The following is a 27,073-nucleotide window of genomic DNA, read 5'->3' on the forward strand; positions in this document are numbered from 1 at the left end:
GTTTAAAAGCTCTTTAAAAAGACAAGTGCTTGCAACTAATTTTAATACTAATTAAAATTACTGGTTCCTTGAAGAATACAATGTCTTAGTTAATTGCTCTCTATAGCAGAAAATCAGGCTCAGGGGGAAAATGTGTTTCATAGGAGTGATCACTTAGTGAAACAAACAAAAACTCTGAAATATGTAAATGAGTAGAACATGTTCCAAAGCAGTTTGTAAGAGTGCAAGTAGCCTGTGCTGTTTCCAGAGAAGCCCCAGCACTCCAAAATATTTACCAAGAATGAGATGCTAAGAGGATTCTTACCCTGTTTTGGACACCTGCCAGTGCCTGGCAGCTGTAGTGATATTTTAAATGGTTTAACATATCAGCAGTAGGTGATCTAGATTAAAACAATCTGGTGTCCAACGAGACAAGGGTTTGGACAGCAGCCAGAAGTGAGCCCAGCAGCAGGTCCCAACATTCCCCAGCATGGCACAGCACAGAAAAGCCAGGACAGCACAGAACAGAACAGCACAGCACAGCACAGCCAGGACAGCCAGGATAGCACAGCACAGCACAGCACAGCACAGCACAGAAAAGCCAGGACAGCACAGCACAGCCAGGATAGCACAGAACAGAACAGCACAGCACAGCCAGGACAGCACAGAACAGAACAGCACAGCACAGCACAGCCAGGACAGCCAGGACAGCACAGGACAGCCAGCACAGTCAGTACAGCACAGCCAGGACAGCACAGCAAAGCACAGGACAGCACAGAACAGAACAGCACAGCACAGCACAGCCAGGACAGCCAGGATAGCACAGAACAGCACAGCACAGCACAGCCAGGATAGTACAGCACAGCCAGGACTGCGTGGCTGGCACAGCACAGGGGGCTGCCTCAGAGGCTCAGCCCCAATGGGCAGGCAGAGCAGTTGGTCCTGTCTGGTTTGTACAGCTGAGCTCCAAAGCCACGCAGCAATTCCCAGGCAGGAAACCCACCTTGCAGCCCTCGTTTCAGACAGATGGATGAGCTGCCCATGCTGTGCACCCCCAGCATCCTTGGTGGTGTCTGTGAGTCACTGTTGCACGTATCTGCCAGCAATGCCAGGGCTTGGTGCCCATTCCAGGAGCTAGACTTTAGACTTTCCCCATCCTGTGTCCACAGTGCACAGCTGGCATGGTTTTGAACTGATTCAATGCATCTCTTCAGCTGTGGAATGTCACCAGGTTCCAGCTGTTTGAGGCACATCTGAGGCACAACCATCAGAAACCAATGACAGGCAACTGAAAATACCTGACACTTCAGGGAGTTAAAAAAGCCTTCCTGATGAGCCAAGAATGAGTTTTGCCAGTGGCAACACTGTTGGATAGTTTGCTTTGCTCACATATGCTCACTTTAATAATTAGTCTTTTTTTCTTTTTGCTGCACATCTTGTTTTTCCCTAAGTGCAACCTACTTTTCATTTTGAAGTTAATTACTAATTAGCACAATATAGGAAAGCAGAAAGGACTATGGGAAGCTTTTCCAAACCTATACAATTATCCTTTTCCATGGTTTCACTTATTACCAAACTTCTGCCTGCTCAAGTGACAGGGACACTAACATTTTGGAAGTCCACATATATGTTCCTAACCGCAGGATTCTTTCCCCCAGCTGTTACAACCATACACATAAGTGTCAGTCATAAATATTTCAAGACTGTTAAATAATGATTTGTCAGCATTCCAGTTCCTTACAGTCACACTGCTCTGTTCATCAAGGCCTTCTCTGATGCCCTGGCTCTCCTGCAGCCCCAGAGGGGCTCCCAGGGAATCTCTGCCAAGGCAAATCCCTGCATCCCTCTCTGTCTCTGCTCACCTGTCCCTGGGAATTGCCGCCCCTGGGTCCGAACACCCCGGTGTGGCCACACCTGCAGCCCTGGGCGTGAGCTTTAGAGGGTACCTGCACAAGGCAGCTTTAGTGGCACAAACATTCACCCCAACATCAGTCAGCCCATTGGCAACCAGAGGCAGACACTGGAGCTCAGGCCCTGCTGCACTGGCAGGGCTTATTCCTACAGTTAAACCCCTGGCACAAACTGAAGGAGCGGCACAGACTGGTACAGGTATTTAATAGGCCTGAGTGAACACGTAGGCATGGGTATGGACAGAGAAAGCACAACCCTCTGAGACATGTGCAGACTAAACACACACATGCAACCAGCTCTAGTACAGGAATGTCTCTAGAAGCAAACACACAGCAACCACTTGATCACGTCTGAGTTTCCAGTTCCATGTATATTGATCTGACGTGACTCACGGCACCAATCCACTCAAAATCCTGCCCATTTCAGCGTCTTTTCCCTCCTTGAAAAGGCAGTTACAGTCCCCACTCTGTGGGCTGAGGCTGCTGCACCCACCAAGCTTGGAGTGCCTACAGGCTGCTGCACACCCAGCCCCGCAGGGGTTTTGCCTGGCCCAGAAGGGTCCTGAGGCCCCAGTGCTGCCAGAGGCGCAGCAGAGCTGAGAAGAGCCTTGGGCAGCAGGGAAGGGCAGCCAGGCTGAGGCAACTCTAAACTCACCACCCTCCTGGCAGCCTCAGCTGAGGCTCCGCTGACTACTCCTGAGTGACTCCAGCAAAAGCAGAAGGCCAAGCTTTATGCATTTACAAATACCTGTTGCAATTATTCTGATTTAACAAATTTCAACATTTCCACGTGCTGAGAATGCCCTGGAGTGTGGCCAGCAGCAAGCCTGGATGCCCAAGGGGAGGGAAGCCCCCCACACGCTCCTGGCACGGGGGCACTGTGCATGCAGGAGGGCTCCCCTGCCCTGGCATGGGTGGGGAAGATGCCAGGATAACAGCCCTGCCTGCCTGCAGGAGCAAGCGGCGCCTAGGGGAGGAGGGGAAGTTCAGTCAGCCCAGTACTTCTCTGGTTTTCAAGAAAAACAAGGCAGACAGGTGCGGAACAATCCTTGTGATTACTGTCCTCGTCCTTCCAAAGGAGTGCTGCTTCCCGGGCTGGCAGACACAAGCTTGTTCCCGTTGTCTGCTGCACGCTGAGGAGCTGCTCCAGTGAAACGTGACAGGTGGCTGCGCTACTCACGGGGTGAAGAGAGAGAGGAGCGACATCCCAGCCGGCACAAACCCGCGGCCCGCTGAGAGCATGTGGCAGGACACAACACCGAGGGGCTGCAGGAAAAGCTCAGAGCAGGGTTTCTTCCCCATCCTCTTCTGAGGACATGATGAGTGGGTCTGGGTATGCACTATCCTACAAAACAACAACCAAACATCACAGAAAACGTGCTGAACTCGGAGCTGCTGAAGTACTGCTGTGACATCTCCTACAAGGAGAGGCCGGAGTCACAGGGAAGCCGAATGCTCCCAGGGCTCACTCGATGCCACAACAACTGTAACACCGCCCGGAGGGGAGGGAGGGCGGAAGGGCTGTGAGAATTAGTGCCACAGCAAAGGCATTTATTTGCACGCGATTTTGGGAATAGGAAAAAACGCAGAAGCCGCCACTCAAAAGGACTTATCACCCCCTGACCCAGCTACCGTCAGCAGACATTTGAGGAACGGATAAAGAATGGGACGAGGTGGTGCATCCCGTCTGTGACAGAAATCGGCCTGGGCACTGCCGGGGGCAGTGGCTGCCCCAGGCAGGACTCACCTGACGGGAACTGCGGCTCGTGTCGCCCCCGTCAGCGGCCGCCGGGACACTCGGGCTCCCTCCGACGGGACCGTCCTTCCTCGGCTCCGCGGCTCCGGCAGCGGGCCCGGCACTGGCCGAGACAGCGGCCACCTCGCCCTCTCCGGTGTTCTCAGGGGCACTCGGCTGCTGCTCCCCGGCTTGCCCTGCGTCCCGCTCCATGCCCGGCTCCTGCCGCCCGTGCCTGCCCCGCGCTGTCCCTGTCGCTGCCGGCTGTGGCGGGGTGCCCGGGCACGGCCCCTCGCCTCCCGCTCCTCTCGCCCTCGCCGCCACTCCCCCGTGCCCGGGGCCGCTCGGGGCGGTCTCTGCAGCGGCCTGCTCCCCCAGCGCCCCCGCTCCGAGCCCCCCCGGGTGCCCGAGCGGCTCCGCGCCCGGCTCCGGCTGCTGTGCTCCGGCGGGCGCCGCGGCCCGCGCCTCGCCCCCTGCCGCCGCCTCCCGCTTCCCCTCGGGCCCAGCAGCCGCAGGTGCCCCGGCCGGCCCTTCCCCGGCCCCTCCCGGCTCCCCGCCCGCCGCCGACACCGGCTGTGCCCCTGCCCCGCTCTGTGCCCCCGGCGCTGCTGCCGTCACCGCGGCCTGTGCCATGGCCCCAGGGCCCAGCCCGCCAGCCCCGGGCACTGCGGGTTCCCCGGGCACTGCGGGCTCCCCGGGCACTGCGGGTTCCCCGGGCACTGCGGGCTCCCCGGGCACTGCGGGTTCCCCGGGCACTGCCGGCCCCCCGGGCACTGCGGGCTCCCCGGGCACTGCGGGCTCCCCGGGCACTGCCGGCCCCGCGGGCACTGCGGGTTCCCCGGGCACTGTGGGCTCCCCGGGCACTGCGGGCCCCCCGGGCACTGCGGGCTTCCCGGGCACTGCGGGCTCCCCGGGCACTGCGGGTCCTGCGGGCACTGCCAGCCCCCCGGGCACTGCCAGCCCCCCGGGCACTGCGGGTTCCCCGGGCACTGTGGGCTCCCCGGGCACTGCGGGTTCCCCGGGCACTGCCGGCCCCCCGGGCACTGCGGGTTCCCCGGGCACTGTGGGCTCCCCGGGCACTGCGGGCTCCCCGGGCACTGCGGGTTCCCCGGGCACTGCCGGCCCCCCGGGCACTGCGGGCTCCCCGGGCACTGCGGGCTTCCCGGGCACTGCGGGCCCCCCGGGCACTGCGGGCTTCCCGGGCACTGCGGGCTCTCCGGGCACTGCGGGTCCTGCGGGCACTGCCAGCCCCCCGGGCACTGCCGGCCCCCCGGGCACTGCGGGCTCCCCGGGCACTGCGGGCTCCCCGGGCACTGCCGGCCCCCCGGGCACTGCGGGCCCCGCGGGCACTGCGGGCTTCCCGGGCACTGCGGGCCCCCCGGGCACTGCGGGCTTCCCGGGCACTGCGGGCTCTCCGGGCACTGCGGGTCCTGCGGGCACTGCCAGCCCCCCGGGCACTGCCAGCCCCCCGGGCACTGCGGGCTCCCCGGGCACTGCGGGCTCCCCGGGCACTGCGGGCCCCGCGGGCACTGCGGGCTCCCCGGGCACTGTAGGCCCCCCGGGCACTGTTCCCCCGGGCACTGCCAGCCCCCCGGGCACTGCGGGCTCCCCGGGCACTGCGGGCCCCCCGGGCAGCGCTCCGGGCCCGGCCTGCCCGCCCAGCACAGCGATGGCCACCAGCCCCGGCTCCCCGGCCCGGCTCCCGCACGGGCCCGCCGCCCACTCCCCGGGACACGTCTCCTGCCCTCCCGCTTGCCCACACCTCAGCCACCCCTCTGTCCCCGCTGCCGGCTCCTCTGAACCTGCTGCTCCATCTGTGGCCTCCTCTTCATCCCCCGAGCCCGCTCCGGCCGCCCCTGCAGACCCTCCCACCGCCTCTCCCTCGGGTTTTCCTTCCACTGCTCCCTCTGTCTCTGCTTCGCTGCCCTCAGATGGGTTTCCACTCCAAAGTGCTTCTGCTGCACCCTCCTGCTGCACTGCCAGTGTCTCCTCCACCTGTGATGACCCCTCAGTGACAGGATCCCCCCGAGCAGCCCCCAGTGCCCCTAACCCAGGTGCCACTTCCCGTGCAGGACCCTTGTCAGCCTCCACAGACTCTTCTCTTGTGTCCTCCAATCTCTGGAGAGCCTGAGCACTCTCAAGTGCTGCTGCAGCTCCGGGGACAGCTTTCCCCATCTCCATCCACTCTTCCTCTGACACTTTCAGCTGGGAAAACTGACTTGGCTTAACAAACCCTTCCCCTCCAGACATTACTTCTCCTGTTTCCATATCCCCTAGTGCTTCCCAGAGAGCCCCAGGCTTCCACAAAGCCTCCTCCCCTTCAGAAAAGTCTCCTTCAACGGCCTTTTCTCCTTCAGGGCCCACAGCTCTGGCATTCCCATCTGTAGCTGCCACATCAGCATCCTCTCCCTCTGACACAGCCGCCACCGTCGTGTCCTTCCCTGCAGACCCTCCCTGCCCCAGGGGCTCCCCTGCCTCGGACACTGGCTGGCCCACCTCCTCCTCTGCTGGGGGCCCTCCTGCTCCTTTGAGGCCTTCGTCTGCAGCCTCCTCCTCAGTGGTGCCCCCAGCCCCCTCCTGCCCCTGGGGCACGGTTCTGTGTGCCTGCCCCCCTGGCAGTGCCCCAGCCGGCCCCTCTGTGCCAGCTGCTGCCCTTCCCAGCGCCACCTCTCTGTCCGTGCCCTCTGCCAGCACCTCCTGCTCCCCAGGCGACCCCTCTGTGCCCAGCTCCACTGCCTGCCCTGTTCCCTTTCCTCGGGGCCGTTCCTGTGCCACGGTGCCCTCCTCGGGCGCGAACTCCCCCAGCGCAGCCCCCGTGCCTGCCTGGGGCAGTGCATCCCCTGCACCCCCTGCCCCTGCAGCTTTTCCTGCGGCCTCTCCGCTGCCGGCATCTCCCCCAGCAGCCCCGTCCCGCGCCGGGGCTCGTCCCGGCCCTGTCGCCTCCCCTGCTCGTGCTGCTGCCTCCTGCACATCCAGGCTTCTCCTCCCTTCTGCCAGGAGCCTTCCATCTGCTGCTGTTGGGAGATAATCAGACATTGGTTTGCTCAGCAGCCTGCCGGTGCTGCATGCTTCACAGGGTTAGTGCTAAAGGTGCCATTTCTGCCCAGCCATGAGGGACAGCAGCCTGGGCACCCAAAGAGAACGTGCTGTGCTGCTGCTCATCACATCCCTGCACTCTGACCATGATTTGGTACTGCTGTTCTGGCATCTGGCATAAGGAATTTAACTAAAAGTGTTGATGCAAGGCCAGTCATGCTTGTCCTGCCTGCTCTGCCTCCCTCCCTACCTGCAGGGAGCTCATGTGTGTGTGCAACACCTGTAAGCTTGACAGTGACACTCAGAAAGTCAGAAATAGCTGACAGATTGCTCATGTGAAATATGCTCAGAAAGGACAAAGAACATTCAGCTTCCTGTGGATTCTGTAATTACACCAGGAAATAATACAGGGTTAATTCCTGCCCCTGGGAACCAAGGCATTTCCCAAGGAGGCTGCACACTACCAGGAAGCACATGGTACCTCACTACATTCCTGCTTTCCACAGCCATTTTCTGACTCACAGTTTTTTCATGGCCTGGATTCTTCTCCCAGAACCATTTAACGGCCAAAAAAAGCATTAATTATACATGACTACAGATGCCACCTAGTCATCACCTGATTTTTACAAGTTAGGTAAGAAACAAAGCACAAGGAGACTTAGATAGCCAAAGGAAAGGGAAAGGGCAAACACTTCCATTACAAGACTTCAGGTAATCCTTGTGTCTGACTGACAGCCAATCTTACCTCCACTGGCACTATGCTCTGTATTTGCTGCATTCTTTTCTCCCTCATTGGCACACAAATCACCAGGCTCAGGGTCAGAATTCACAGGATGATCATTTCCAGTTGCTTTTGCTGTTTCCTCCTGGACTGGTTTGCAGTCTTCAAAAACTATCACAAAGAAAACAGGAAGCAAGAAAGAGAAACCATTAAAAAACAAAAAGGGAGTAGAAGCCATTCAGCCATCTCAGCTTTAAAATGGTTTAAAATTCATTTTTGGCCAAATCCTTTAAGCACTAGCAGAGAAACACTGAGCCAGTGTAATGTTGTGAGTGGATATTGAGCCCACAGCAGCTCCAGCAGCTCCCCGTGCTGCAGCACAGGTGAGTGCAAGGCAAACAGAGCAGCACGGGCATGCAGAGCTGTGCAGAGGGACTGTACTCACCCCCTCCTTCCTCACGCCAAGGGGGCTCTTCGTTGCCATCCTCCTCCTCACTCATGTTACTTTCTCCTGACCCAGTCTGCTTGAATTCCCCGTTAACCTCAGGGTTTTGATGCTGCATTGCCCTTATGTTTTCATGAAAAATTCTAGTATCTTCCCTTGCTGTTAGATCTTCTGGTTTTGTCTTGTCTGCTTCATATATTCCTTTCTTTTCCAGCGCAGAATTCTCTTGATTTTCCTTCACTCTGAGCAGTTTCTTCTCCCCATTCTCATTTCCACAGTGTGCATGTGCTGCACTATCAGATGTACTTTTGATATTGCAATCCTCTTTGCAATTCCCATGGTCTGCCTTCATTTCAGCTTGCGAGTCAGTCTCAGAGCTGCACTGAGTGCTCATGGATGAGAGAGAGTCTGCAGGTCTCCTCTCTGAAAACAGCAAATTTTAATTTAGTATTTGTCACTAAACCTCTGCATTCACTGGGCACTCACAAAGGGACACAATCCCATCCAATAGCATTCTCTGAATTATACCATCTGAGGATATTGTGACAAAATTCCAGTAAGTGTAAATAGAAGAACATTGCCCAGATGTATGAAGTATTAAAATGAAAGCCATTTAACATGGAGGGTTTTTTTCTGATAATAGAAATAAATCAAAGATTTATAGAGTAGCTCTATCAATCACATAGAAATACACCTCCAAATGCACCTTTAAATATGGCTCAGACAGGGTTTAATACAGACTCTTCAGCTTCCTTAGATAAAATACTTCAACTACAGCAACAATCCCTCAGCACCCTTCTGTTAACTCATTGAATATTAGAAGGATCTCCAAAACCATGTGTAAACCCTTCAGGCTGAACTGGAGATGAAGTTCACTGTCTCCTCTAGAAAAGCATTAGAGGCACCATCATATTAAATTCATAAATGGAAAATTTGAGGGGAAAAAAGACTGTAATTCTCCATCAGACAGTGAGCTGAACAGCAGAGCTGACTTGCTGCTGTCCACAATCTACAGGGCTCAAGGACAGATTGGTCTAACTCAAGACTGAAAAATCTAGTCAGGCCAAGAAAATAAAAGTGTCAGAACTATAATCCATGCAGAAGTGCACTGCACTTCAGTGGCACCATTAATGGCAGATAAAACAGATTTCAGTAGGAAGGGCATATGCAGATCAACATACATACTGGACACGTGCAAACTGTAAAACATGCATCAGGTCAGCTTCTCCAAGCCTTGTCATGACCAAAACTAACCTGGCAGATTATCTTCAGAGTCCCTGTCATCAGAATATCTGCCACTTTTATCTTTCTCACTGTCAGAGGCCTGCAGTGCCTTCTGAGATGAGGTTTCACTCTCCTTTCCATAGTCTAAATTATGGTTTTTATCATTTGAGGATGACTTTGACATTCCATTCATTTGGTCACCAATCTGTCCCTCTTCATTAACTTCTTCATCTTCAAAATCTTCATCATATTCTAAAATAGAAGAATTGTATTGTGAGACAGGAAACAGAATTCACAATTTTAAAAGTTCTTTTTAAGCAGATAGAAACACTGAGCCAGTGTTAATGTTCTGAGTTGATATTAATTAACGTCATTAATCTCCTTTTGCCCTTGAATTTGCACAGTCTTTTTAAAGCCATGAGAGAATCTAAGACCACAGATAGGAATTGTGAGAGCATATTATCATAAAAAAGCATTGTGTTTTTCATAGAGTAGCAAAAATGTAGCAAAACTAAAGGTATGAGTAATACATTAAACCAAAAATAAACAAAGTTACCAGCCATGGAAAGTGAAAATTTAGAGCTGGGAAAACTCAGAAATTAAATGTAAGAATCTCTCGTAACAGGAGAAAAAACTGGATGTGATGAAAAGAAATTAAAAGCAATTGAGAAAGCTGGAGAAAGGTAATATAGTATACTGCAAAGTACAATAAATGTATATTGACATGGCTAAATAGCAAAGAAGTGTCTTATAAGCTCAATGAATTTAATGAACACCAGCCAAAGGGCACCGCAGAGGCACGCTGTTATCACAGTGCTCTAACGTGCTCCTCCAGCACCCGGGGGAAAACCCAGAGCAAAGCAAGCCTGCACAGAATCACCACTCTTATATCCACATTCTGGAGCTCAGGCAGGCTCTAGCCTGACGTCTGATGGACCACAGAGTAATCGTCTGATGGACATCTGAGAGATCCCTGAGCTGGAGGGGACCCACAGGGAGCCTCGAGTGCCGCTCCCGGCCCTGCACAGCTCTCGGCTTGGCTCTGGAGGCGGAACCCTCTGCATGCAGGAGCTTTAGAGAAGCTCCCCTGGCCCCAAAGCTGTGCTCTGCACACCCCAGGCACAGCACGGGCATGTCGGGGATTCCCACCCAAAATCCAGAGCAGCCCTGCAGCCGCGGGCTCCCTGCGCACGCAGGGCAGCTGCACTGCTGGAACACGCTGCTGGAACACCAGCTGCACTGCTGGAACACGCTGCTGGAACACCAGCTGCACTGCTGGAACACACTGCTGCCACACCAGCTGCACTGCTGGAACACGCTGCTGCCACACCAGCTGCACTGCTGGAACACGCTGCTGCCACACCAGCTGCACTGCTGGAACACGCTGCGCCACGCAGGCCAGCTGCACTGCTGGAACATGCTGCTGGAACACCAGCTGCACTGCTGGAACACACTGCTGCCACACCAGCTGCACTGCTGGAACACGCTGCGCCATGCAGGCCAGCTGCGCTGCTGCCACACCAGCTGCACTGCTGCCACACCAGCTGCACTGCTGCCACACCAGCTGCACTGCTGGAACACGCTGCGCCACGCAGGGCAGCTGCACTGCTGCCACACCAGCTGCACTGCTGCCACACCAGCTACGCTGCTGCCACACCAGCTGCACTGCTGCCACACCAGCTGCACTGCTGGAACACACTGCGCCACGCAGGGCAGCTGCACTGCTGCCACACCATTCCTCACTTTGCAGGTTTTTTTGCTGCCCTCCCTTCCTTCCATCAGGGCTTTTAATGCACGGAAGTGACAGAACACCAAGGACAGAAATGAAGAGTTCCTGATGCAGAACCAGTCAGGCAAACAAACAATTACCAAGACAATGAGAACTAAGGGAATAAGGAGATTTATTTTTCTGTATTAAAAATCAATTGAGATTCCAATTGCAGTGTTGGCAGTGAGGTCTCTGTCAGAAGGGCAGTTCCTCCTGAAGGAAAAAGGCTTCATTAATCCCAAACACACATCCGGAGGGACTAACGACTGTCAGATGAGTAGCAATACTGCAGAACTGTGAAAGCAAAAATAGGAATAGGAAGTAGGAATTAAAATCTCTCTGTGAATGCGATTGCCTCCAAAGAAGATTATGATAAGGAGGAAGTAAAGGCAGAGACTGAGCTTGATGCCTCTTCCATAGCTGAGTACACCTTCCACCATCCCAGACTGCTCCAAGCCCTGTCTGACTTGGACTTGAATGCTTCCATGGATGGGGCAGGCACAGCTGCTCTGGGGATCCTGTGTCATTGCCTCACCACCCTTCCTTACTCACTTGCTTGGCTCTTGCAAACCACCTCATCCTGTTGCCTGGCTGAAAGGAGCCCCTCCAGTTCTGTGGCCCAGATACAGACATCACCGCGTTTCTCATGCCCCAGTCAGAGCTGGCGGTCCACAATCCCAGACCTCCTCCAGAACCATCCCCTCCCATTTCTCATCCCCTGCTCATGTTTGGGAATACTATACCACTTTCACTGGTGGTTTCCTGAGTGGTGGTTTCCTGAGTGGTGCCTTCGGTCTCCACAAAAGATCGGTCTTCTGTTTGTGCTTCTTCTTCTACTTCTTCTCCTTCTATTTCTTCTATTTCTTCTCCTTCTTCTTCCTCTTCTTCCTCACAGCACTCCTGTTCAGAGTCGAGAGTTTCGTCGATAGTGTCCACGCTGTCCTCTTGGCTGGCTATGGTGAGTGACACCGAGTCTTCAATGGATTTGGGCGGCACGTTGCTGTCACAGGGCTCGCTGTGCGCGCAGTAAGGAGAGCAGGAGCACATGTGCGGCCTCGAGTAGAACTTCAGCTTCTTCTTGGGAGGGTACAGCTTTTTGTCCAGACCCATCGCGAGAAAGCACCTATAAAATAACGCAGATTGGGAAGTGTCACATTTTTCTTCCTTTGAACAAGAGAGGGCAGCAGACACAGCGAGTTCAGCTCGTCATCAGCAGGGACAGCAATGCCCATCTGCCTCTGCCCGCAGGAGAAGCGCCCCGAAACCCCCGAGAGCTCCCCCAACACGGATGCAGCTCTTCCTTGAAGCACAGTTATGCTGCCTACCCTGAGGCAACAACTGACACACAAACAGAACCAAAATTATTACAGGTGCCCATTCATTTGAAGCTGCACCGAGCACTGGCTGTGAAGACAGGACCACTGAGAAAGGCAGACAAGCTCTGACGTGCTCTGGATCCAGATCGTGCTGTAACTCCCAGCAGCGTGATAACTGAGCGTTTGGGGGTAACACTGGGGGTTCTGTACTTATCTGCTGGGTCTAGAACTGTGGGGGAAGAAGGTTGAAAGTAATTTTCTGTTTCTGTTCTGTTTACCTACTTAAAAGAAACCCAAAGAGATGGAAAACAAAGCATTTTGAATGAGTTGTTGAGACTGCCCCTCTTGTATAAAATGGAGTGATATGCTCCCCCTCTCTCTCACAGCCAGGAGCTCCACAGAACTGCAGAGCCTGGCCAGCAGAAAGCTCTCAGAGCAAGGCTTGCAGCATGGTACAGGAATCCCTGCAGCATCCCCTCGCTGTGAGCCAAAGCCTCGACCCACCAGGGAGAATCAGCTGGGACTTTACTGGCAACCAGAGTGGGCATTCCATGTATGTCATACAGCAGAAAACAAACCCAAGTGCACTTGGCCTGAAGAGGCGTGAAAATAGTTGTCATTTATGGGGAAAATCAGGTTAATGGAGACGATTTTTAGTCATCAGATAAGGTCAGCTGGATTGATAAGAGGCAGGAAAAGAGAGATATCACTAAGTGTAAGAGGGAAAGGGGGACAGAAAGGGAGAGTAACTTGGGAATTAATTAATCAATCCAGTTTTTGGATACTATATTAAATTCTGAAAATTCACTTCACATCTTTATAGAAATCACAAAAAGCTGAGATTGGGGCATTTCCTAAAATCTGTAGCCACTAAAGGCATTCTGAGTTCAGATGCTTCTCACTCCTTTGAACATGCAATGAACATAAATCATGTTCGTTGTTAGACTGGAGCAAAAACTATGGTACAATAAACTATCATTTTTTCCAAGAATTTAGTCCTTTCCTGAAGGAACAGACTACACCTCTGTGAAGAGTCTCTTGTTCCAACTGCTAGCTGCTCTTTTAAAAATTATTTATTAAAATAATACAGAAGATTTTAAATTATCCACATGTCCGTAAGTTTATGTATGGCCTGAATTAACAATTACAGAAAAGGAAGATTTTATGAAAATTAAATCCTCTTGGCGGAATCACAGCTGTTGGTCACAGCACTGACATTTGCCCAAGACCTTTCTGCACAGATTTGGTTTCTGAACCATAACAAATATTCAGTGCTGCCTTATTCTGAAGCTGGGACTATTACAACAGAATCTCACTTCAGAGGCAGAGCTGGTTAAAAATCAATTATGACAAAAAAAGCCTCTGGAAACCACAGCTAACTGAGCAGCACACTCGGTGTTTATTCCACTGCCACTGTGCCACAGCCACACGGGTGGCACACGGAGCCCACCCCGGAGGCACTGCCCTGTGCTCCAGCACAAGCGGTGTCCCCTCTGTGGGCACACAGCACTGCAACCGGCCGAGCTGGTGCCCTGGCATGGCAGCCCCGACAGGTGCCCTCACCCTGCCCCAAGCAGTGTCCCCCCTGTGGGCACACAGCACTGGAACCAGCTGAGCTGGTGCCCTGGCATGGCAGCCCTGACAGGTGCCATCACCCTACCCTGGCATGGGAGCCCCGACAGGTGCCCTCACCCTGCCCCAAGCAGTGTCCCCTCTGTGGGCACACAGCACTGGAACCAGCTAAGCTGGTGCCCTGGCATGGCAGCCCTGACAGGTGCCATCACCCTGCCCCAAGCAGTGTCCCCTCTGCGGGCACACAGCACTGGAACCGGCCGAGCTGGTGCCCTGGCATGGCAGCCCTGACAGGTGCCCTCACCCTGCCCTGGCATGGGAGCCCCGACAGGTGCCCTCACCCTGCCCTGGCATGGGAGCCCCGACAGGTGCCCTCACTCTGCCCCTTCCACGGGGCACTGAGAAACAGAGCAGGCTCCACAGAGCAGCGCAGATGGAGCCAGGGAGATGAAAGAAGAGAAACCAGCTGGAAACTCTCCAGGCGGAGTCCTTGTGAGCAAAGCGCGCTCTCGCCATACCTGTAGCAAGGAGGGGCTCCTGCCACGTGCAGCACCCTGAAGTAGGTGTTTCTGCGCTGCAGCCGGCAAGGCCTCTTGGTCTGAAAGCCTCTGTACTCACAGCAAGAGCTCAGCCTGTCAACTTGGAGCCCGTTCAGGAAAAAGGTGAGGCTGAACGGGTAACCGAGGTACCTCTTAGAGATGAACTGGAAGGTGTCTGCAATCACAGAAAAAAAGGGTTCAAAGAAGAACATTGTGCTTCGCTGTCAGCCTGTAGCAACTGCTCTATCTTAACTGCATCACCACAGCATCACCACATCACCCTCTGTGGACAGGCACTGGGGTTCTCAGGGCTGTCCGACAGTTGGTTCAACTCGACCCCTCCACACACACAGCCCTGGCTCTTGCCAGCCCCAGATTCCTAAGGTGGGACAGCTGGGACAAGTGTCACACTGTCAGCCTGGCCACTCACTGCTACAGCAGGACAAAGACCAGAGCCTCCCAGCCATTTCCTGTGTCCAGTTTTCCAGAACACAATTCATCTTTTACTGCTGTGATGAAATTGCACTCACACTTCCCAAAAACAGATGGGAACTGGGCTCTCACTATGTACTTTTACTTCTGGAATAAGAAGCAACATTCACTGACCCATATTAGCAACTCAGATTAACCCCCCTTTAAGGATGGTTTATTACTACAGCTGCTCTATTAACCATATAACTCTAGAGATAATTAGCATAAGCCACAAGTATTTTGTTAAATCAATTCTCTAAATTCTTCTACCATCATTGCAAAAGTAATTGTAACCTCACTTTCAATCATGGGACAGTAGATCCAGGTTTAATGTGGAGGCAGATGGTATAAACATCCCTGGATGCATATATCTTGACCAAGCTGAGCTGTAATCATTCTGATGTCAGGGCAAAGTTTTAGCAAAAAAACGACGTTGCCACAATCAATACGAACTCTCTGGCTCCATCCTTACCTCCTTCCAACAGGTCGCCTTTATAGACACAAATGTTTTCTGTTCCACAGTATTGCTGATAGACTTTGATTTCATCCTTGTGATCACGGAGTGACACGTGCTTACTCTTTCCCAGGTAGATCATGGTGACCAGGGCGTTGCTGCATAATGGGGACTTGGGGAACCCATTGGTATTCTGCAGCAGAAAATGCACAGAAATGCCTTCAGCTCCCAGCTCCAACAAGGGGCAAAAACACGGCTCACATCTGTGCAGCCCACGCTTGAGACTTCCAGGCTTTTATAACAGGAGGCAAGCTGATTAAATGGGGAAGTGTTTGTGACATGTAGAGGGTGTGGGATACATTTCCAACTGAAAACCCAATGCACTGGATAGCCCCAAATGTCAAGGACCAGGTTTAATGACCCATATCATCCCACCCAATCCAGGGCTCCTACAACTTTATTTACAGGAGTTAAAACTGGCTGCAGACAGTGTAACTGATGCACTGTTCACAGACTCAAGGCATTTCACAAATCCCAGAGATTCTAGTGCCAGAGACAGGATCAGACTGACTGAAGTGGCAGGCTTTGAATAACTGTTAATCTACGTAGTTGTTCAGCACCATTTTTTCTCCCCAGCTGATGAAAAACACCAAATGTTTTAGTTTACAGGGACATGCATAGCAATTATATATATTTTAATAGTTATACATTTTCTTTATGCAAACTAGGCATGCACATCTTTCAGCATCAGGCAAACACACCAGCGAGGAATGCAACACGCCTGTACGGGGACAGAGAGTACTCACATTGATCAAGAACTGCTCATTGAACCCCGTGGTGGAGTGGAACCATCTCTCGACGGGCAGCCCGCGCCGGATGCCGGGGATGCACCTGTCCCCGACGTGCGGGCGCGGCGGCGGCACCGGGGCCACGCGGCGGCGGCGCTTGCTGGGCCGGTACGGTGACGCGCCGGACACGTAATCCATCGGGTTCCTGAACTTGAGCTCGCTGCTCTGCCTCTGGAAAAGCACCTCAGTGACGGGACACCGCCTCCGCAAAACCCCGAGCGTACGGAACCGCCGCGGTCTGACCGCTCGGTACGGCGAGCAACAGGCACCCTTCTGACACAGCTCCTGACCCAGGGCCTGGAATTCTGCTCGTGAAAATATTCCCGTGCTAAACCACTTTCTTTTGTTTGCAAGGCAACATTCACATTGCTTGAAAATGTCACCTTCAGAGATACAGACAGCACTGCACACCAAGCCCTGGCTCCCGCGCCACCGAGATCCCATCTCAGACAGAACCCTGCACAGCCCTGCAGCACTGCTGCTCCCTTGCAGCTGGAAAGCACATCCCAGAGCAGCCAGTCATCCAACAGAAACATCCTGGCATCAGTTATACAGGATGTGCTTCAAAATGCTGCTTGCTCATCTGACTACAGATTTAGTCCTCTGCAGAATGAAATGGACCACAGCCCATAAGAGTAAGACATTATGGAGAACAAGTTCTGTAAACGCTGCTTGCTGTGGCTCTGAGTTCTCATCATGTTCTCAGAAATTACATCTGATTTAGTGCTCACAACTGTTTTGTCAGTTGTGAGCACTAAAGAAACCATTAAACCACCCATAATTTGAGTAGACATAAACAGGACCAACCAGCAAATTCTTGAAGAACCATGACCATGCTGATACACAGCAAGCACAGATCAGAAGGGAGCTATTTACACCAGTGGTAGCAGATCACAGTCCCAGTCCAAAGCCCTCTCACCCCATGGAATGCATATCACAAAACCAATTACATTATGTTTCTCTAGAATAGAAGACAAGTCCAAATGTCTCTTGAAAGTAACTGCAAATATATCAAGACCATGTTTGACTCTAATTCTCTAAGCCCACTAGTGTGATTTAGTAGAAGGAATCATCCAAAAAAAGGAATTTTTTGCTACTTTGCAGCTCCTTTGTAGGTGATGATGAAAACTTGTAGGGCTTGCAACTGAAAATATTCCAAAGTTCCTGGAGTCAACCAGGTGCTGCCTCTCTCTCTCTCTCTACATAAGAGAAAATCTACATAGAGGGAGAAAATTTTGTATGCAGAAAGATTTTATACTATAAAAGGTAAGTCACCACATTTTTCCTCACTGTGATCAAGAACTGGGAATTAGACCAGTAAGACAGTGTCTTGAAAACTGAGGGGAAGTGAAAAAGGACAGTTTAAATAAAAGTTGATGCCATTTGAAAGGGATGTTCCCTGTCATGTATACAGTTCTGGGAACCACAGTACTTAAACAATATTACAAAACTGTCCCTAAAGTGGGACAGTTTATTTTCAGAATGAAGTACAGCCTCACCCCACAGGCAAATTGCTGATAATGTTCCAGTGCATGGCACTTCTGTTTGGAAGCCTTTGATACAAACCCTGCTGCAGCCCCACCAGGAAGGGGGGTATATTTCCTGTATATTTCCTGGAGCTGTATTTGGTCACAAGGAACTCTACAAAAGGACAAAGAAAACAATGACAAAATCTCAGAGTATAGCTCCCAGTGCAGAGCAGCACCACAAAGAAAAATAATAGCACTGATGAAGATACCTGGAAGTGGTGAGTGATTACAGGTACCTACAGGACATGACATTTTCTAGTCTGCCTCCAAAGAGCCAGACCCCTTTAGGCACCTCTAACTGACCAGTCAAAACAACTCTTGGCCATAAATACAAGGTTTGCTACTATCTCCTCCTCACTATGCAGTCTTGTAGCAAACACAATGAACTCACAGAAACTGTAGCAGTGTGCTGTGACTTCAGCACACGGACCCAGGGAGAATGCACAACAAAAATGTACCGTTTTTGTTCAATTTCACAGATTTTTCTGACTGCTTTATTCCATGTTTTCCTTGTATACCCTTCAGAATACCAAGTTAAAACGTTAACATCCAACAGCACTGTTGAACTGAGGTTCACTCACCACCTTAGAGACGGGAGGCTCCTTGGCTCGGAAATAATAACGCCCATCACCATAATCAAATCTAAGTCTGGGTCCCCTCTATATGAAAAAAAAGGTCATTCAGGACTCAAAAGTTTCTCTTCAATCTGCATCAATTATCATTATTGATATAGAGAACCAGTTGAAACTGACCTAGATATTTGACCTTTGACTTCAGGCTTTAGTACTATTATATTTCAAGTATATTTTCATTATATTAACACTCCTTCTTTGCTGTTCACAAAGAGCAACAGCCAGAGCTCCTAGACACAGCCTTCTGAAATGACCTCCAGTCTGATTTCATTCCTTCAACTCTGTTTTCTAAAAGACTCCCACCTTTCTCAGGGCTTTACAACATGCGTAACGTTGCCCACAGCCCCTGTGCCCACTGACAATGCTCAACACACTGATACTGGCCTGCCTGAGGTCATGAGGCAGCTCAAAGGGAAAGACTGAAGCAGATTTGTCAGACAGAAAAGGTTTTGGGGTTTTTTCCCAGGTTCTGACGTGCCATTCCTGCAACACTAGCTTCTAGAGATTCTTTAACCCAACCCAGCAAAGAGGAAAAGAGCCTCAAGTGATGAAGGATGTGGTCCTAATGCAGAATGCCCCAGTGCTGGGGTCTGTGGGCACACCTGGAGCTGGCTGTGCCCCCATGGCAGAGTGCCCCCAGCAGTGAGTGCCCTGTGCTGGGGTCCCTGGCACACCTGGAGCTGGCTGTGCCCCCATGGCAGAGTGCCCTGTGCTGGGTCCCTGGCACACTGTCCCTGGCTGTGCCCCCATGGCAGAGTGCCCCCGGCAGTGAGTGCCCTGTGCTGGGGTCTGTGGGCACACCTGGAGCTGGCTGTACTGCCCTAATGCAGAGTGCCCCCGGCAGTGAGTGCCCTGTGCTGGGTCCCTGGCACACTGTCCCTGGCTGTGCCCCACGGCAGAGTGCCCCATGGCAGAGTGCCCTGTGCTGGGGTCCCTGGCACACTGTCCCTGGCTGTGCCCCACGGCAGAGTGCCCTGTGCTGGGTCCCTGGCACACTCAGTGTCTGTGCCCCTGGCAGTGAGTGCCCTGTGCTGGGGTCCCTGGCACACTGTCCCTGGCTGTGCCCCACGGCAGAGTGCCCTGTGCTGGGATCTGTGGGCACACTGTCCCTGGCTGTGCCCCACGGCAGTGAGTGCCCTGTGCTGGGATCTGTGGGCACACTGTCCCTGGCTGTGCCCCACGGCAGAGTGCCCCATGGCAGAGTGCCCTGTGCTGGGATCTGTGGGCACACTGTCAGCTGGCTGTGCCCCATGGCAGAGTGCCCTGTGCTGGGTCCCTGGCACACTGTCCCTGGCTGTGCCCCCATGGCAGAGTGCCCTGTGCTGGGGTCCCTGGCACACTGTCCCTGGCTGTGCCCCATGGCAGAGTGCCCTGTGCTGGGATCTGTGGGCACACTGTCAGCTGGCTGTGCCCCACGGCAGAGTGCCCTGTGCTGGGATCTGTGGGCACAGTGTCCCTGGCTGTGCCCCACGGCAGAGTGCCCTGTGCTGGGGTCCCTGGCACACTGTCCCTGGCTGTGCCCCACGGCAGAGTGCCCTGTGCTGGGTCCCTGGCACACTCAGTGTCTGTGCCCCATGGCAGAGTGCCCTGTGCTGGGGTCCCTGGCACACCTGGAGCTGGCTGTGCCCCCATGGCAGAGTGCCCTGTGCTGGGTCCCTGGCACACTGTCCCTGGCTGTGCCCCACGGCAGAGTGCCCTGTGCTGGGTCCCTGGGCACACTGTCAGCTGGCTGTACTGCCCTAATGCAGAGTGCCCTGTGCTGGGTCCCTGGCACACTGTCCCTGGCTGTGCCCCACGGCAGAGTGCCCTGTGCTGGGATCTGTGGGCACACTGTCCCTGGCTGTGCCCCACGGCAGAGTGCCCTGTGCTGGGATCTGTGGGCACACTGTCCCTGGCTGTGCCCCACGGCAGAGTGCCCTGTGCTGGGATCTGTGGGCACACTGTCCCTGGCTGTGCCCCACGGCAGCCCAGGGGGAGCTGCTGCACTCACCCGCAGCGAGCGCCCGGTGCGCTCTCCGGACACCAAGGGACAGAGCGCGTGGTGGTTCCTGGGGGCGACGGGCGGGTGGGGGGCGTACAGGGGGGACACTTGTCCCATCAAGCGCTCGATCTGAAAGAAAGGCAGTTTATGTCTCTGAGGCACTGGATCCAAAACCAGTGCTGTCTGTCTCATTACATCTGCCTGTCACTGGACAGCTGTGACAATCAGCTGGCCTGGATCCGATGGAACAGCTGGTTAAGGAAAGAAAGAACATCATGGGAGAGTGTGAGACTTGTTCCCACCTCTGATTCATTTTCCTGCAGCTCTCTCCAGCTGCTGACCCACTAGAATCAATTCATGTCTGTTTCTGTGTATCTCACAATTCTTGGTTTGTTTAAAGGTCTCTTTCTTTTTTAAATTTGAGGGCACCTGCCACTTTCCTGCGGTGACTGCAGCCTCTCCCCACCTTCTCACCTCACCAGCCCAGTGCTGGGATGGCTGCCCCCTGGAAACAGACAGCTCTGTCTCTCACCCTCCCTTGCTCAGCCATCTGCCTTTCTCCTTTCCTTTCAGATGAGCGACTCAGATGAATTCACTAAACAGATGAGGTGAGAATTAAATTACACCACTGGCTCCAGCCAGGCTCCTGCACCCCAGCACAGCACACACAGATCAGGTGTCTGCAGGTGTCTTTCTGAAGGAAGCAGTTGTGGTTTACGTTCCAAAATTATTCAAGCCCAGGATCCCTTGACAGGGTGCCTGAATCACTGCTTCCACGGGGTGACTCCCTACCACAGGAGTTCCATCAGCAAACTACACCTTTTCAATTTCCATGGTTATCAGTGTCTTTCAGGAAAATCTCCTCCTCTCTTTATGCCATGATTTGCTTATAGATGTATTATTTACAGTTTAACACACCTGACATTGTTTACCAGCTGCTCAATGAAGCAGCCACCTTCTCAAGGCACTCTTCTCAAAGCACTCAGGTTCCTAATACAGAAATAAAATTCTGAGCATGTTTCTGCCAAAATGAGGATGACTTTTCCCATATGAACTCAGGTGATTGCATGGGGAGAAGAACCAATGACTTCTATGGGATTTCCATGACTATAACTAGAGAATCAAGTTCAACCTACATGACAGCTAAATGAAGACTCCTAAAACTCTTTGATTTCTCACATGCCAGTTCTGCCCAAATCCTGTGGTGAGGCAAACAACCAAACACATGAGCTCAGTGCTCATCAGCGGTCAAAAGCAGAGAGGTCTAGAATTACTGGGAGGAGAACGTATCTTGAATTATTCATTCTGGTATGGTTCCCCATTTCAAAACAGAAATAGTAGAACGAGAAAAGGTAAAAAAATAGCAACGGTAATGAGAAGCCTGGAGTGGTTCACCTAAGAAAAATTCAGACTGAGGACCTTCGGCTTGGAAAACTGAGAAGGAATGAGAAGAACGTATGTAAAACCACAGACGCCTTGGAAAAAGAGAACATTTAATAACTTTTGTCATACCGAGAACAATGGAGCATCGAACAGACATATCAGACAGCAGATACATTTATTATTATGCAGAAATGCAAGGAGATACCATTTCATGCAATTCATTATTAAATCACCCAAACAAGACCACAGCAGAAGTAGAAGAATAACTAGATTCAGAAGGAATTAAATGCATAAATGGAAGCTCCTGAACTTCTGGACAAAGGAGATGTAACTGGGGCGGGATCATCCTCTGCTTGCCTGTTTCTTGTACTTTTCCACATCAGAGGCAGAGCACTTGTCTCAATGAACCACTGGTCAGGCCCACGGTTGCCACCCAACACAGCAAAACTGCTGAAGCCTTACCTTGGCTGACTGCATCGTCTCTTTCCTTGCAGAACAATCAAGTCTCCTGTTAATCCCCAGCTGATGATGATGCTATCAATATAAGAGGAAGAGAAATCCCATTACTGGCCATCATGAGATGTCAGTGTGTGCAAGATCTCTTGCTTCTGTCCTGCTTGTCCCATGCCTTCTCCCTGGCCACTACTCTCATTGAGCCCTCTAATAAAACTACTGTGTATTGAATCTCTTTGCATTTCACCTGCATGTATTCACGCAGCCAAGGGAACAACTGAGCACTGGTACAGTTGGTAAAGTTGTAGGAACCAGCTCCATTCCTGATATCCCATAGGAATGTGCCCAGATTTTGTACTCAGACAGCATATATATAAATATGTTCAAACTGGTTTGTTTTTATCAGATTTTTTTTAAGCAAATTAGCCCTGTGAATATCATCTCATAATCTGAGAGCTGTCAAAAAACAAGGAAGGCAGGACAGTGCCTGCTCTCACAATAGCATGGTGTGACAATGAGAGGCCCGTGGAGGTTTCATGTGGGGAGCCTCAAGCACAAAGTCTGTCCTTTTTCCCAGCAGGAAAGAGCCTTCCAGGGGAGCACGAGGGCACACGAGGAAAACAGCCCAGTACACGTCAGCAGCCCCTGGCTGTCAGTGGGGAAACAGCCGAGAAGGCTCATATAGTAGGAGTCTTAGTAAAATATCTGTATTGTATATTGAATATCTGTATATGGGCCTTGCCCTGATAAGCCCCGGTTGTTTTTGATGGGCTGCAGCGGCAATGTCCTTCATTGGGCTGCAGCTGTAGCTAGCGAAGATAACTGGGATAAAAGGGGCTGGGCTTGGCCAGTCAAGCTGAGCTGACAAGGAGCCCTGATGAAGAAGGAGCAACAAGCAGGAGAAGAAGTCAGAGCTGTGAAGAACTGCCCCCAAGAAGTATCACCGAGAAGGTACGACACTTTAGAAATATGGTTGCGACAGTATGGGACTTTAGAAATGCAACAACAACAGGCTCACATGTCCTCAGTAAGGGCACACCTCAATGTCAAGGACCTTGTGATATATGGCATCAGCCAAGCAGCCCTGGACGTGTCTCTGGTGGTCCCTCCTTATGGCATTGAGGCGGTATTCCTTCTCCGGTATGATTCTGCCGCTCCTGGAGATCTGCCACACACAAGCAGAACGTTACTGAAAAGTACAAGACGAAATAAAGTACGTTTGGAAACAATACAATTTCCCAGAAGACCGCTTCCTCCCTCTGGCTTGTTTCCGCTCTGCCCCTGCCATGTGTGGAGCTCAGCGTGCAGCACTGCGCTGTCTCTGAGCCCACGAGCTGCACCAGCCCCATGGCAGGAGCAGCAGCCGCATTTCTGACAGCCCGGGGCTCAGCCTTACCCTCGCAGGCCGCTGCCCAAGGGCGGCAAGGATCAAACACTTGCTGCCCTACTGCACCTGGCCGTGCAAACGAGGCACACCCAGGAGGGCACCAGGTTTTTAACAAAATGTTCGGCATATTCACCGTTACCAAATCCTTCAGTTTTCCATTAAACACTTCTGAAAAATAACACTGAAGCTATTTAAACAAGCCAAAGATGCTTACATTTCACAGTGTAAAAACCATGAGTGAACCAATGTGATTCTGTATATCTGCAAACTGAAACACTTTGCAGAGGGAAACTCGAATGAGTAAAAGGAAATATTTGGGGGGAAAAAAGCATAAAAACATTTTGAATTGAATGTAGAATTGAGGAAAACTTTTCAGTCTCACCAGTCCTGATTTCTGAAGATGTCGTCTTATCCTGGCATTGCTGAAATATCCAACCAGGTGTTTGTCTGTAAGACTGTTATAGGTTTCAAGAATACTGCAACAAAAAATGGAGATGTTTATAATCTCCTTGACTGACAAATTATTACAGTCTACATTAAACAGAGCTACCCAACAGTTTACTACACAAAATGAACAACATATCTTACTTCACCCTCTGGAAAACAGGACAAATAGAGAAGTCAGTGACACTAGGATGCAGTTGGTAATAGTCAAAATCCTTTCCCATTTGTACAGTTTGCACACTCAGGTACATGTCACATAATATGTTCAGACTGATCTCTAGGCTCTCTGGGCTCAAGTTACTCAAGAGACTGAACTCTTTTGTTTTCTTTGCTGTAGATTTAAATGCACTGTGCCTCTATTACATCCCTTTCAGCTGGATAACTCAGTTATATGTTTATTGCCAGGCTGATCTGCCACACACAAAAGCATATTCAAGGAAAGAAAGGAGAAATGCTTTGAAGAAATCATGGATTTACAGGAATTTTACATAGGGTTTCACAAAAACCTCAAAGGTAGCTGCCCACAATAAATTAAACTTTAAATAAACAATGTAGGTTACCCTTTTATGCCTGTTGGTTAAATACTGATATTTATAGCAACTGTTCTATGTTACCTTTTTAATCCAGAGTTTGTATTTGAAACCACCAGATTCTACCAATTTTGCTAAGTATTAATTTATGGTATCACCTGACAGCTGCATGTTGAGGCAGAGGAGAAACTCAATCCAACTCCTTTTAATTTACCTCCCTCCACCTAAGACATCCTGGACGACATAGCTAGTTAAAATGCAGCTCCCATCTGAACACAGTGATGTGGCAATTTCTGTTTCACCAAAGTCTCAGAACATGTATTTTCTCATTTAAATTATGAACAGGCGGGCCTTCAAATATATTGAATTAAATTCAGAGTTGAAAAGGGTATGAGAGGAAATAAGGAATTGTGTTGGGCCTGAACCAACATCCATGAAATCATTGTAAAGAACGCAAGCAGGCCCATCAGGGTCTGGCTGTGCCACAATTCCAGCCCTGGAACCTCCTGCAGCCATCAATGCTGGCATGCACCAGTGCCTGGGGGTAATTTTATATTTCAGGAACACTCCAGCAAAGCAACCACTGCTCCCGTTTAGCCTGCTCCTGGTATCAACACAAGGATCAGAGAAGCTCTTGTCTGAGCTGTCTTGTTCAAGGTTCCGGTATTAAAGAACCACACACAAAAGTCACCTTTAAAACCTCTGCAACAGGCAGAAGTGCAGAACTGACAAAATCCATGTCAGGAAAAAACACAGCAAAGGGAAAGCACCAGCCTCAGACAGCTCTATACAGCCTGTGTGTCACAGTAATCACATCCCTTTTCTGAGTATTCCTGGGACCCCTTTATCTCTGTCCATTTATCCTCTTCATTCTTCTCTCTGAAAATGCTGGGGTTTTATTAGAACAGCAGACAATTTTCCTGGCACAGAACCTAAACTGACTGATCTGTAGATTCCTGGAGTGTGTCGAAACCTCTTCCCAAGATGAGTGTCATGTTTGTTTCCCTGGCATCGCAGCCAGTGACAACATGTCACTCTTAGGTCAGTAATTTTATATTTCAGGTTATTTAGAGTTCTATGATGCTATGATCATCAACACTATTATTTATTGACAGTATATTTGTTCTCAGCTGGCAGCTTACCCAAAGCCCTACACTCAGACCCAGAGCTGTGTACCACGGTAAATTTTAAGACCACTCTCACTCATTTGGAAGGGTATCAAGACAAAGCCACAGCAGGCATCCTATGTGTTTTGTAAAGCAAACCTTCACAGTTAATATTTCACAGTGCAATTAAATTGGAGATCACCAAACAAATTATGTAAGAGAGCACCAAGGCTTCAGTTATTAATAGCAGAGCCACAGGGCACCATGGTGCCTGTGCTCTACCTGGCACCCGTGCGCCATCCACCCCCCCGGAGGAAGTTTTAAGCCTCACAACCACACACGGAATTGGGAGCCAAAGGTGTGTTCTGCTACTGATCTCTTGTGCGGCCCAGGAGCAAGTTCTACCGCTGCTTGCTTACTCAGATCATCGCCCACTACACCAGGATGTGCCAAATTCTGTCACAGAGCCCTGCAGAGATTCTCTGTTCCTCGCTGTTTGTCTGTGACATCAGCTGGGGGGAGTCCGGATGCTCTGAACCCAACACCTGCGGGTCCGGAGGCAGGTAACCAGGGACTCACCTGCAGGCAGCAGCCCCTTCCCCACGGCTCCCGGCCCCTGCGCAGAGGAGGCCTTACCGAGCGGAGCCCCGGGCGGCTCCCGGGCTCTCCAGGCAGGTCGGGCACCCCCAGCCCCGCTCCGTGCCCCAGCCCCGCTCCGTGCCCCAGCCCCGCTCCGTGCCCCAGCGGGCTGCAGGGAGGCGGCCCCGAGCCCGGCACGGTTCCCGCAGCGCCCAAAGGCCGGCACGGACCGGCCCCGGCCCCGGCCCCGGCCCCACTCACCGCGGCTGCGGGGCGCTCATGGCAGCGGGGACAGCGGGGACAGCGGGGACAGCGGGGACAGCGGGGACAGCGGGGACAGCGCGGACAGCGGGGACAGCCTGCCCCGGCACCGGCGCGTCCCGGGCGTCGCCAGGAGACGGAGGGAGGGACGGAGGGAGGGACGGAGGGAGGGACGGAGGGAGGGACGGAGGGAGGGACGGAGGGAGGGACGGAGGGAGGGACGGAGGGAGGGAGGGACGGAGGCAGAGACGGGAGAAAGGGAGGCAGAGACGCGCAAGGGGGAGCGAGAAGCGGGAGAGGGCCGGTGCTCCGCCCGCAGCCCCAGAATCACAGAACCCCAGAATTGCTGGGGTTGGAAGGCACCTCTGGAGAGGCCAGGTCCAATCCCCTGCCAAGGCAGGGTCAGCCTGGGACAGGTGACACTGGAACGCATACAAGTGGGTTTGGAATGTCCCCACACCCTCCCCAGGCAGCTCTTTCAGAGCTCTGCCACCCTCCGTGGAGAGTTCTCCCTCACACTGAGGTAGAACTTGTTGTGCTTTAGGTCATGGCCATTGCTCCTCATCGTGTCGCTGGGCACCACTGAGCAGAGCCCGGCACCGTCCTGTGACGCCCCTTGGACATATTTGTATGGATTGGTGAGATCCTCTCTCAGCTGTCTCTTTTCCACACTAAGCACGCCCACCTTGGGCAGTCTCTCAGAGTTAGAGATGCTTCAGATGCAATGTGCCTCATCACCTCTGCGACCCTCTGCTGGACCATCCCCAGCA

At 52.3% G+C, this 27,073-nt stretch overlaps 1 protein-coding gene across 1 annotated transcript; it reads right to left on the bottom strand.

Moving 5' to 3' along the window:
• Nucleotides 1–3,033: 3,033 nt before the first annotated feature.
• On the bottom strand, nt 3,034–26,323 carry ERICH3 (glutamate rich 3). Its single transcript, XM_058808098.1, is given in 17 exon segments — nt 3,034–3,234; nt 3,637–6,638; nt 7,406–7,552; nt 7,827–8,249; nt 9,081–9,302; nt 11,562–11,941; nt 14,225–14,420; nt 15,189–15,363; nt 15,977–16,189; nt 17,518–17,620; nt 17,622–17,659; nt 18,129–18,206; nt 20,170–20,289; nt 22,006–22,077; nt 23,036–23,161; nt 23,766–23,859; nt 26,304–26,323. Coding segments are annotated over 17 exon segments (5,475 nt in total). The 3' UTR covers nt 3,034–3,168.
• Between the last annotated feature and the right edge of the window lie 750 nt (nt 26,324–27,073).

This window comes from Ammospiza caudacuta, chromosome 7 (genome assembly GCF_027887145.1).
Source record: "Ammospiza caudacuta isolate bAmmCau1 chromosome 7, bAmmCau1.pri, whole genome shotgun sequence".
Lineage (NCBI taxonomy): Eukaryota > Metazoa > Chordata > Aves > Passeriformes > Passerellidae > Ammospiza > Ammospiza caudacuta.